The sequence below is a fragment of the Tiliqua scincoides genome, chromosome 2 (assembly GCF_035046505.1).
Source record: "Tiliqua scincoides isolate rTilSci1 chromosome 2, rTilSci1.hap2, whole genome shotgun sequence".
NCBI classification, from domain to species: Eukaryota; Metazoa; Chordata; class Lepidosauria; order Squamata; family Scincidae; genus Tiliqua; species Tiliqua scincoides.
The window spans coordinates 109,723,016-109,735,947 of NC_089822.1; the positions used below are offsets into that span (position 1 = coordinate 109,723,016).

The following is a 12,932-nucleotide window of genomic DNA, read 5'->3' on the forward strand; positions in this document are numbered from 1 at the left end:
CTCCTTGAGCCAGTCACTTCTAATGTTTTGCTATTGAACAGGTGGTTGTGAGGTTAAAAAGGAAGAATTCCATAAATGCCACCCGGAGCTCCTTAAAAGAAGAATGGGATACAGATGATCAGGGCTGGCCATAAAATGGCCTAAAACAGCTGCAGTGAGTCTGGGCAGCAAACTGATGAGTACCCTACCCATCCCTGCATCCACAGAGGAAGAAGGAGCACTGCCCACTTAACAAAAGCAGCCAAGTAGACAGACAGAAGCAGAGCCCACTTTACCTCTTCTTTCAGTGCTCCCTCTGTCTTCCAGTACCGGTTTCAAATAAACAAAAAGAGCAGAGCATTCTGGAAGTTCCACACTTCTTGTTTGTGAAACGGGACCTGTGCAGAGAATGGAGGTGGTGTGGGATGGGACAGGAAGAGAAGGCAAGAGGGCTCCCTCTTACATCCCCTCTCATTCACTGGGGAGGGGAGCACACGAGGGTGGCTTTGTGTGAGATTTTTTGTGCATATGGCAGGGTGGCACTTTTTGCCCACCTCGGGCACCAGCCAACCTTCGGCCAAGCCTGGATGCAATTGTTAGATACGTGTGCAGGGGCTTTGCAGTGAACCAATGGAGGAGAGATTGGAAATCAAGTTTGTGTCCCTCACTTTTTGTAGGCCCCAGTACCTCACCATGGATAAGATTAAAAGCCATTTTCTTGACTTTTCTCCCACAAAGGTGAAACTCACATGCGGCAAGGAGACTGTTGTCACAACCACAACAGAGCCCAGCCGTTGCGAGTACTTGATGGAATTTGTCACCCCAGCAGCCTGCCATGAGCCAAAAGATCTCAATCATGATGAACTCTGAGGGAAGGTGAGTTTAATTAGCAGTCCTAACCTTAAGGTTGAGATCAGTTACTGTCAGCCGTAAAGAAACCCATAAGAAGTGGGACAAGAATTTTCCATAGGGTCCATCTTCTGAGTTATCTGAAGCAGGGAAACTTCTGCCCCTGGCTGGAAGATTGTGGCTCTGCCTGTGCCAGAATGGACCAGAAGAGGAGTTGTGACCTTCTCTTTCCTGCTTATGAGTCCTCCTGGATACACTGGAGGATAAATGTGAATGACACTTTCCCCCTTGACTTACTGTCCTATCTGCCTTTTGTTCTTCCAGATGTGCACAAAAGCGATTGCCGGTGGGACCAAGTGCTAACACACCTGATTCCAAGGAATGTTGGTGGATCTTCTGACCCAGAATCCACCACTCTTAATTTCTGAGAGCCCACTTTTGTGGACTCCCCACATGGATTTCAGCATCCCTTCTTCACCTGCCTCAGTGGACTTTGGAGTTTTGAAATACTTACCTGGTTTTTTCCTGTTCAGTACTGGGACTTGACCCTTCCCTTCCCTGACCCTTTTCCAGGGTATGACCTGATCATACTCAACTGCCCATACTTCCCCCGCCCCACCCCCACCCCCACTCCTGGGAAAGGCTTCCTCTGTCTCTTACTCCTGTTCCCTTGTGAAGGATGAACAGTTACTTTGCAGCCATAGCAAAGAGATCTCTGTTTTGCCCCCAGGCCTCCTCCTTGAAGTGCTTTCCCCTGCTCGCTGTTTGCTCTGAGACAGATTTCTATTTGGCTTTTGTGCAGGTGGAGGAAGCAGACTGGAAAAGGTACCTGTGCCCAGCTTGCTGCATCTGCCAGCAAGAACTTAAGTTTTTTAGTCTGCTCATTGTTGTCAAACTCTTACAAATGCATTCCCCTTCCAATAAAAAAAAACATCTCTCCTATCTTGCCTTTCTCTCTAGAGGGCGCAGGGTGGGGGTGAAGAATTACCATTGGACTGAAGGGGTGTTGCAAAATTGGGGGGGGAGGGGTGACTCACTACAGCCATTTTCAAGCCTGCCTTCAGTCAAGCAGCTGGTATCAGCTGCCCCAGCATGTGTTCTCTCCCCCCCCTGCCCTGCAGACAGAGGACTCCTTCTGTGAAAAGTATTGTGGGGGATGGGTTAGAACCAATAGCCCATCCTTTTCTCCTTCTCCAGTCCTTGGGGAGCTGGGCCTCTGTGCAGAGCTTGTCCTCTTGATAAAGGTTTGGGGGAAGGCAATGCTGGTGCCTTTCACCTGCTCCCCTTGATTGCTGTCAAAGCCCAGCCATTTCCATAACAAAAGGGAGGCTCCTTTTCTTGAAACCGCCATTGTTTCTATCTGAGTCCCTCTCTCCAAAAGCAGGTGGTCCTTTGCTTGCCAGGGTGGGGTGGGTGGTTTTGATGAAAGGTCTCTCTGGGGTGTGGGGAGAAGTTTTACAGTGCAGGGTTTAGGTCTCCCCAAGATATAGTGGGAGGGGAAGGCATGTCCAGTTTGGGTTATTGCTGTGAGGGCACCACCCTCTTATTCAATCTTCACAGGATAGGGAGGGAAATTTTCTCCTTACCTCAAAGAAAGCATGGGTTTAAAATAGCATCATTTCCATCCTCAGCTGGTCTAAGTCTGTCACACCACATTCCCTTCATTTAGATCAGAATCCGTGCTCAGTAAAGACTAACTGTTGTCTCTGTGCTGCCCCACACATATGCCACCATCACTACCCTATCCTACTGTTGTTTTTTCAGGACTTGGGAGAAGCAGCTTGGGTTATGTCCTCTCATTAGCCTCTCTCAAAGTGGGGAAAGATGTAAAATGAACTTTCAACTTTCTGTCAGCCCTACCCAGTTGGTTCCACAACTGGATCACCACAGTGGAACAAAAAGATCCCAGCCACTGTCTTGTATAGATTTGCTAATGAAGTGTCCATTACTATGTGCAGTGCAGGTTTGTGTGGCATGAAGCAATGGTCCTTTTTTGTGTGCATACATGTGGTGTTTTGGTTTGTTTTTTAGTGGAACCAGGTCACCAACTGAACTGGCCCCATGCAGTATTTTTATCTTTGCTTTTTTCAATCAGTAAAAGGCTGCACTTGGGGAAGCTATCATGGTGGGACTTAAACACACCTGATAGTCTCAGTGTCAGAGGTGAGATCAGGTTTTGCCCACTGTGTACTGTATCTCTGCAGCTCATTAGTTTTCCTTCATTAAGCTCCATCAGAGCCATTGAGAACTGAGCCCATTCTTCTCTGCATCCCTTCCATATTGTCTGTCAAGCAGTAAAGTGACAGATCCCAGGAACTTGGTTTTGCAAGTAGCTACTCTTCACTCCCTCCTATGATATGTGATCAAGTTTAAGCAATACAGGTCTTGTTCTGTGCATCTCTCCCATCTAAAGTTACAAGCAGCATAAAAACTCCTGGGAGCCTTACTGAAATCCATGTGAACCTTCCCCCTCCTCCTCATCTTAAAATAACCTATTAAATGGGGTCCTTTTACAGTCTCTGAAAGTTTTCAGAGATGCCTTAAGAGAGTGATACAGTGCCAGTAATATTAATGCAATTTGGTTTGTAGGCCACAGAAGAGGAGGGGAAATCAATGTAAAACAAATGGATTTTTGTTCATTTACACACAAACCTGTGAGATTACTGTTAGGAAATAGACCATAGACTATCTCTTGAGCTGTAGACTTTGCAAAAAAAAAAAAAACACTTGCTCATCAGCCTTATTCTGCTCAGAAGGTGACAGCTATGAGGCCAGGCTCATAGACTAATAGGAGAGATTTGCAAGAGTATGCCTGAGTGATAAATTAGAAAGTGGTCAGGATTTTGTGCTCTTCTAAATGTCACATTGTGTTTTGTGAGGATAATCCAAGCTGATCAGTGTTGTGTGAAGGGAGCAGCTTCATGCTCCTCTGCTCTGCACTGCTTGAATCCTCTTCTGCCACATGAAAGACACACACATAAGATTCTGAACTTTTTATTTTCTGGCATGAAAAGTACAAATAATTAAACAATTCCATGTAAAAGATTCATACAGCCGCCGTGCCTGAAATCCCAGTAATAAATAGTCTAACCTAAATGCAAAGTGTCATTTTTTTCTTATTTTTACAGCAGTTTTTTAAACCTTTCCCACATCAACTGACTCTCTCGTGATTTTTTTTCTTTAATATTGTTTTTAAAAACTGTCCCAATAAATAAGTGTGAAGCTTAAAGGAGCTCTGGAGGTCAGGCACTCACGGCCTGTCATCTACTCCCCTGAGCCCCACCATGCTCTAAACTAAATACATTGGTGGGGAGGGTGGGGGGCATGTATAAGGTTCTTAGGATCTTGCCATCACAACAGACAGTTCTTTAACCCTCTGCTCCCTTCAATGTTGCACCCTGACCCATCATTGGAAGCAAATTTTCTTAGCAAACCATAAAGAAATGTCACGAGCCCCTCTTGCTCGCCTTCTGGTGTCTGCCTTCTTCATTATGCAAAATACACTTTCCCTCCCCATCCCTGATCCAACCCCCTAATCAATCCACTTCGCTTTTTAGTAAACTCAAACTGGCACTTATTGCTACTTGAAAAAATATAGTTGAGAAGAGGGTAGATTGCTGTGATCTATTTTTTTTTTTTTTTTAAGAATTGACAGATCACAATAGAGAAAATTTTGTTTGCCACTAAATGCCCTTGTTGAGATGCAGGAAAGGGAGTCAGATGCAGGGTATGGTTGCAGGATTAGAAATCAAGCAGGACCTGAACAGAGATAGCCACAAGGCATTTTGACCAAACAGCTGGAACTGGAGAGAAAAGTTTCCAGTAGCTGAGCGTTACTAATGCGCAGCTTAACTCGGTGGCTCTGGTTCAGAAAAGTTCTTTAAGCACAGAAGTGGTTTCAGTGGCTGCATAGTCTATACAAAGGGAGCCAAGCTTCAGACTGTTTTTGGGTGGCCCTGAGGAAGAGAATGTAGTTGAGTTTCCATTTTCTATTCACCAAAAGAACTTAAGTTTGAGGAAACTTTCTCCCCTCCTTTCTGCCATTCAGGCTTACATTCAGGGGTATTGAGAATTGTCCCTTGTAGATGGGGGGAGGGCTGGCTTTACAGGCTCCTTGGCAATACTGGAACCCTGAGCAACTGCTCATCCTGGTAGGACTTGCTTCTGCTACAGTGTGATGCTGTTTTTGCATGAAACTGATTTAAGGGCCTGAATGTCAGTTTCTGGTACCTTACATGGTAGGAAAGAAGTGGCTATGATCCTACATTGGCCATATGGAATCCTATGCACAGGAGCAGCCTCAAATTCATGACACTCTCCTCCAAGATTGGGCTTTGACCGCACTAGGTTCCAACCATTCACTTGAAGGGACAATGGAGCAGCCTTGTGAACTATGTCCCAGCTTCCTTTGTCTTGGTGCAGAGGATGTAGGAATGCAATTTCTCCTACTGCACACGGCCCTCTACGGCACTTCAAAGTAGCCAGAGGCATACCTCTTGGGTTGTTTAGGACAGTCACATGAAGTGGCAAGAGTTTGGGGTGGGGCCACCCCTGTTGCCCACTCACCTGTAGACTCAACAGCTTGGGTGTAATGATTATTGCTGCTAAAGTGGGATTGTCATCCCCAAATAGTGGTTTACTTAAACATATTGAAAAAGTAGAAAAGTGTGTGTGTGAATAATGGCATCATTAGAACATAACACGTCTAGATAAAGGAGAAAGAGCAGGGCCTTCTTCATGGCATTGCTCTCATTATGCAACTTCCTCTCCAGGGAAGCTTGACAACCCAGCCTCTCAATGGGGGGGGGGGAGAGAGAATGTGCCCCACTCTGCTTTTCAGCAAGGCACTTGGGCCAACAATTTTTTTTTTTTTTCAACCAGCTTTGCTTTACAAACTAAACTTTCAGTAGTTTGGCCAGCTTTGTTTGCTGGTGCCATCGTCTTTCAGATTTTATTTTAATGGTTAAATTGATATTTTGTTTAGACTTTATTCTTATTCATAAGCTGCCCTAAGAGCCTAAATAAGTCACACAGCTGGGGTAGACATGTAAAGAAAAATAAATCATTCATTTGACTGTTAAATTTTGAGAGAGGGGCTTTTATGCATCACTAAAGGTCTTCATCTAAGTTTTCTTTGAGGTGCAGTTATCACAAACAAGAGGCATTCAGCCAATGTGAAACCTCTTGGAAGTGGGCTAACTTTATTTATAGCTCAATCCTATGCATGTCTATTAAGAAGTAAGTCCCATTATAATCAATGGAGCTTATTCCTAAGAAAGCTTATATAGGATTGCAGCCTTAGTGGCCAAGATGCAAGCTCTTGCGAACCCAAACCTCTTCAAAGAAGAAAAGCCCACAAAAAGCCATAGAAGCAAAGTGTTTCGCATTTTTGTTTCTTCAACAGATGTTGGCCTTCCAAGTCATTGTCTTCCTTTTTAAATGTCAGAAAATTTAATTTTCAAATATATTCATCAGATCTGAGTATTCTGAATATTCAGTTGATTTTGCCTAATTTCAGTTTAGTTCAGCATAAATGTCTCCCTTTATTTTAAAAGGTCACTTACTATACATAGTCTAAAATCTTAGGAAGTGACTTTTCCCCTACAATATTTTAAGGCGGAAAGAAATTCACACAGTATTTGAAATTCTGTTGTTGGGACTTTCCAGTTCTTTGCTCTTCTCAGAAGTAATTCCCACTGGTAAACATCCAGAGGTCTGCAGCCACATAAACATAAGATATTATTCATGTTATATAAGCAAAATCTCCCCTTGTGCTTAAGGATCTCAGCAAATCAGAACCAGAGAGGGTAAAGATTTCCTTTTATGCCAACAACTTTCAGCTGCCCGTGGTGGTTGTTTAAAAAATTTAAAATAAAAAAAGCAAATTGTCACTGAAATAATTTCTTTTAAGGTGTAGGAGGGATGCTGAGTGGCAGCATGTGAAGGGCAGAGGGCACAAAATACAAGAATCAATAGAGGAACTGACAAGCTACAGCATCCCTCCCCCCGTCCCTTAACTTTCTATTAGGATGAAGACTCAAATGTATGTTTCCCAACAAGACAAAAGTAGATGATGTAACATCAAACCCCACAAACAAACTTGCCTATAAAGACTTTGTTCTATATGCCACATTTGTTGGTTGTTTTAAAACATTTGCCTCTGTGCACTTTGCCCTGTTGGAGAGCTTGTCATTTAAGCTTTTATTATTCTTATTATTGTTTCAATTTTGTTTGCTATTTAATAAATAAATTAGGAATAATCACTCCTCAGCAAATTAAAAAATATTTCCCTTTTAACTTGCAACTCTGATGAGAACATAAATATACACAAATGTACTCTTACAAGGCAGTAATAAATATTTAAGTTAACAATAAGTTAAAACTACAAGAAGCTAAAATTCGCAAAAGGATACAAGAGTTAATGGTGCCGGTTTTTTTGTTCTTTTTCTCATTTTATCGCAAACAGAAGCTGCCACAGACTCTTACAAAACACAAGTGAACACATTTATTGTCAAAAAATCAAGAAATTCTAAACTAATTTCTAAATCATTAAACAATTAAAACTCGAACTAATGCTAAAATGTTTAATTATCATTAAGTTCGTCTTTTAAATGTTGTTTGTTTTTTGTTTCCGTTTTTGCTTTTAAGAGCCAAAGAAAATAAAGTCCCTTGCTCAAGTGCCAAGGATGCCAAGGAAAACGTTGTTTTCAGCAAAACAAAGATAAATAAATAAATAAATAAAGATGGAAAATAGCTGATGTGCATTTTCAAGGATGTGATTTGTGAACACAGATCCAAAGAAATGCCTTTGGGAAAGGCAATAGCAATTGTGTCCCCTTTTAAAAGTTGGTTTGTAAGAGAAACTTCCGTTCTTGTTCCCTTGGAAGGGTAGGGAGAGTAAATAAGAAAGAAATGTGGACATGGATGTCAGTGTAGTACAACCCTTACAAGTGGATTAATCCCATTTCAAAGCTCCGTTCTGAAGGGAGACAGCCATAAACTAAAATAAATTAAATAAATACTTTTTAAAAGCAGCAGCCCTACAGAGCAAAATTCTGACAATTAAAAGTCCTTCTCAGCTCTTTTGGCTTAGATTTGAGAAAGTGGGTGGTACTTCCGCAGAAATGGCTAAAACTCCCAAGATATTTGGCATTTATGGCTGCCAGACGGGCTAATAACACAACTGTTCTTTTCTTTCTTTTAATCTTCTTGCTTTTAAACTGCCTAAGTAAAAAGAACTTAGCCAGTATTATGGAGGAGCTGTCCAAAAACGAATGCTTTGGCTTTTATTTCTCTCCCCACGTGAACCTGTAAAGGGTAACAGGTGGCCTGTTGAGGTCAAGCAAGGAGCGGAAGGAGGGTGGGAGGTGTCTTTAAATTGAGGGCTGGACTCCCTCCTTTGCCACAAGGCTCATCTCTTCCTGCACTATGAGAGCACCTACATCAAGAAAAGTTACATGCGGTAACAGAGATGACTTCTTCAGGCATTTTGGTAACTTTCTTAAGAATGGGGAAACAACAATGGAACAGATTCAGTGTCAAGAATGGCCATGAAAGCCTCCCCCAAGCCTTTGACCTAGGGCCAATACAACCAAGGACAGATGGGGAGGTATTGGAGGGGTGAGTTATTTTCCACAAGAGGGTGTGGTACTTTGTATTTAAATGAATTAAAACACTACCTCCAGCACAGAAGATCTATTTGGTTTGAGGCGGTGGTGAGGGGACAGGGGTCATCTTGTTTTTGACTTGCCAACTTATTTACAATAGTCAGAACAAGATGACTTGGTGGACACACACAGTGGGTGGCCAAGTAGGGGGCCCTGCAAGTAGGGATCAGACTCTGAAGGTCAGCAGAGAAAATGCCTCCTCTATTATTGGGCACTAGCCTTAGGCATGCTGGGTTATCTTGCTACCATGGTAACAGGCTATAGTGAAATTCATGGCCCAGCCTTCTGACTTGCTCTGGCAGCAACTTGGTCACAGACAAGCAAGGCCAGAAATGGAGGGGCTTAGAAGGGCTGCTGGGGTCCCTTTTCACTAGTTGTTTTGATACATGTTTTCTTCTAAGTTGGGTACTGCCCCTCCCCCCCACCTGGCTGTGCCAAGCATTGCCACAGCTGTAGAAGGCAGCCCTGGGCATCGAACAGGCTCCAGCACTGCCATGGGATCTGCTCAGTGGGCTTGGACTGAGGAAGTTATTCTGCCCTCAGTGCCAAAGAACACCCAGATCCACACGGCACGTTGCCACCACTGCTAGGAACTGAGCACGTGTCTTTTCTGCCCTCAAATACAGTGGGCAACTCCAAATCTCTCCCCCCATCCACACACGCATGCACACTGAGTACAATGTGGTCAACTACCACAGGAGGGGGCGGCAGGGACAGACAGTCCTCCATTCACAGAAGGGAATGTCATGCTAAGAGCTAGGTATCCAGCAGACAAGAAGCATGTCTTTGGCAAGGATCCAGAACGGAAGTCTAAGGAGCTCACCTTCCTGTGAGATGAGCACAAGGTAATCAGACTAGCCCATGCTGACACCATTGGCGCATGCTGCCTCAGGCTACAGGGGAGGCCGAGAACCCAAGGAGGAGTGTGCATCTCAAAAGATGGACTATTTATTGCTGCCAATAGGAAAAGAGAAGCCCCCTGAGAGAAATCTTAAAGCATGGGAATTGCAAAGCCTTCCTATGGTCAGACTGCTCCACAATTGCCTCACAGCATAAAGGAGATATCTGATCCCTTCCTCTCAATTCCTCTGCACCAGCTAGTTTCTGCTGGAGGCCAGAGGAGATCCTCGGTTGCTTTAGTCTATACCAGCAAAGTGCAATGTGGCTTATAGGGATGATTGGCCATTTCACAGCAGGCACAAAATCTAGCACTTAATGTGGAATTTTTGTGCCATTTCAGAGCTGGGTGCATTGGTTAATTTGGATCAGGACGGAATGGTGGTGGAGGAATCTATCCATCTGTCAATAGTGTTTCAGGAGACAGGATGAATATTGGCCGAAACCCCAAGCCAAGATTTGACATAGATTTTTGGCCCTTGCTGTTGCCTCCACTGCTGAGTCTGATGGGAAGCAGGAGCAGGTGCTGAGAGCTGTGCCCCTTATTGAAAAGGAAGGCATGGCACAACCCTGTAGCATCACCATTCTGCCCCCCCTTCCCAGGCAGGTAGCAGCCCTCAAGGATCACAGTGGGTTCCTTGAAACACACACTGCTGTATAGCTATTCTGATGCAGTGTGAAGTTTACACTTGGCTGCTCCAAGGAACCAAAAGGCAAAGTGAACTAAGGCATTACCAAAACAGTCCCCAACACCACCAATCCCTGGGGAAAGGAAAGCGGGAGCAGATTCAAATGTTTGCTTACATTATCTTGTCTGGTAAGGGCCAGTGGGCAAATGTTCCAACTTTCATCCCACTTGCTGTGTGGAAAGGGGGTGAGAAGTCAATGAGAAATTAATGCCTCCCTAGCAACTACTTTGTCTTCCTCCATTGAGTCCTTCCTCAGAGAGGCCATGAAAGCTCATGTCCCAAGGCTGCCTAGCCCACTGCAGCTGTGCTCCTCTACAGCACCATCCTAAGAAACAGTTTATGCCAGGCCCAGAGGGGAAAGTTTGAAGATTCTCCAGCCAACATCTACAAGACATTCTTCGTATCTGTTTTCCTGCCCACCCCACATTTCAGGTTGTCAGATCAGAAATTCAAAGCGAGAGACTCTTTTGGGGGGACTAATGGAACCATCGAGAACTGGGGAACCTCTTACATTTTTTCCCTGGATATTAAATATGCACAAAATGCATTAAATAAGAGACATCCCTTAAAATAAAAGAAACTAGCACCACTTGCGTCCTTCTCATGTTCTTCCCTGATAAGCCTACTGGGGCAAGGAGCCAATATAAGTCTGTGCAGTACTTAACATATTGTTGGCATTAACTTAAATGTATTGCACAGAAAGCTCCCAAATTGGATCAGGCTGTCTCACCATTGCAAGTTCTAACAAAAACCTGCTTTTCTGTAACAGGTGACCATTGCATCACATCCTTTTGTCTTCAAGAGCTAGTTCTCTCTCTTCTTTTACATATGCCAGTAGTTCCCAAACTTTTTTGACTGGCAGCTCCCTTGACCTACTGGCCCAATGGCCACAGCTCCCCATTAGGGCTACAATCCTATACATTGTATAGGGCGGTGGGTTTTTCACAAGGATTCCACGGCTCCCCTGGCTGGATTCCATGGCTTCCTGCGGAGTAATGGGTCACAGTTTGGGAGTCGCCGATATATGCCACAAAACAGTCTTGGAAATCCAATTTAGTTCAACCAGCGCTGGGCAGGGATGTCTGTGTTGATTCTGGGGCTCTTGTCCTCAGCAACAGCAGAAGGAACCACTTGCTGCTGGACCCCTGTTGATAAGCTGTGCTTCCTTGCTGCACCACTGGGTGCATACCTAAGGGCTGCCCTGGGGTTATGCATGCATTGGGAGGTTGGTAGCACAGTTTCTCTTTCCCCATGTAGCAGGCTTTTTCTAGCACAGCAAACTTTTCTGTGGAAATCAGTTTCCACACAAGGGCATTATTCACTGGTTGGGGGTATTTGTATTTTAATTTTGTTTAGTCCATCTCTAAGGATTCAGAATAGAAAGCAAAAGAAATGGGGGGAAATGTTTTGTTTTAAACAAAAACAACTATGAAAATGGATATGAATAAAAACTAATGTTGGCTACTAAGCAGATATTCTCAAACAAGTTTTGTTTGTTTCCAGTTTCTAGCTTTCTTTTGGCAGGGGGATGAGTAGTATAAAACCCACGGTTACAATTAAGTGATTAGAGCCTTTCTTCTCCCCCCCCCCACTAACAAAAAAATTAGAATTAAGACACACACACACTCAAACCCACCCCTCAAATCCTGAAGAGTTTGGTTCCTCCCCTGCCCAACAGGAGGGGAGACAGAATTGTCCAAAATCTTTGGGATCTGAGACACCAAGTGCTGCTCTTGCACAAGAGTCTCAAGGCCTTTCCAGGCAATTGTTTCATTTTTCCCTTGGTGCAATTAAAAATATGTGTAAGTGATACTAAGTTGTTTCAAACAATTCAGATATCATCACTCAATGCCTCTGTCATAGATAAATGCATTGGCCCAGTATTTGCCTGTTGCTATTTGGCATGCTTGTGGCATATGGTTCTGTGTCATGGCAGGCACCTATTGGGTAGTGCCCGTATTACCACTGATGAAAACTGATGCCAATCCGTGCTCCCAATCTGTGCCATTCATTGAACTAGGTTTCTTTTTAATCTTCTGGTTTAAATCCCTTCTTTCATGTCTTTAGATGGTGTAAGCATCTCTGCTGGATTTGGAGCACTCAGGTATAGTTATTGTTTATTTCATCACACATGCACACACAAATACACACCCTTGCCAAAAAAAACAACAAAAAACACAGGACCAAGACATTCAACACCACCCCTTGCATGGAAATATTCTTCTATTTCACAAACCTGGGTGAAGTTGACAATGGGAAAAGAAGGCTTCCCACCACCCTACCAGCAACAAAAAAATCATGGTTGTCCCCTACCATTGACATCAATACTGTTCCCCTTGTAGAAAGACTAACAGCCCCAACTCCAATTCATTATATGGGGTCTCTATATCACACTTCAGGCACTGGATGGGGCTTCTTCGCCCTATGCATAATCTATGGGTGCTTGTTTTATTCCTTGTCTGGAAAGGCCCTTAGGAATGGATGAGTGTACTCAGCAGCACTTAGTGGCTTGCTCTTTTTCTCCCTTGGAATTTATTTTTTTTTGTGAGTGTGTGTGAAGTTCAAGAATCCCCGTAAAAATTCCCAACAAGGTCTCTTTTCCTTTTTTATAAAAATAGATTTTTTAAAATCTTTTTAAATTTTTGTTGTCTTTTGTTTCCTATTTTAGCCTTTTTAATGTATTATTTTCCCCCTTTCGTTCGGTCATTTGTTCGATCTAAGAATGAAAAAGAGAAAGGAAGACCCCACCCATCAGCCCATCCCCACTCCAGCACCTTGCCCTTTGCCAAAAACCTTTCTGACTTATCTAAAGTCAATGGACACAACTCTGGGATTGGCTCCCTCCTCTGCC

General features: G+C 43.7%; 1 protein-coding gene across 1 annotated transcript in view; it reads left to right on the top strand.

The window, feature by feature from the left end:
* The window catches only part of PRKCSH (PRKCSH beta subunit of glucosidase II), a 47,586-nt gene extending 43,676 nt beyond the window's left edge, over window positions 1-3,910 (top strand). The window contains exons 17-18 of the mRNA XM_066614015.1: window positions 718-855; window positions 1,153-3,910. Coding sequence (XP_066470112.1) covers window positions 718-849 — 132 coding nt within the window. The 3' untranslated portion in view covers window positions 850-855; window positions 1,153-3,910. The remainder of the gene's footprint in view (window positions 1-717; window positions 856-1,152) is intronic.
* The last annotated feature ends 9,022 nt before the right edge of the window (window positions 3,911-12,932 follow it).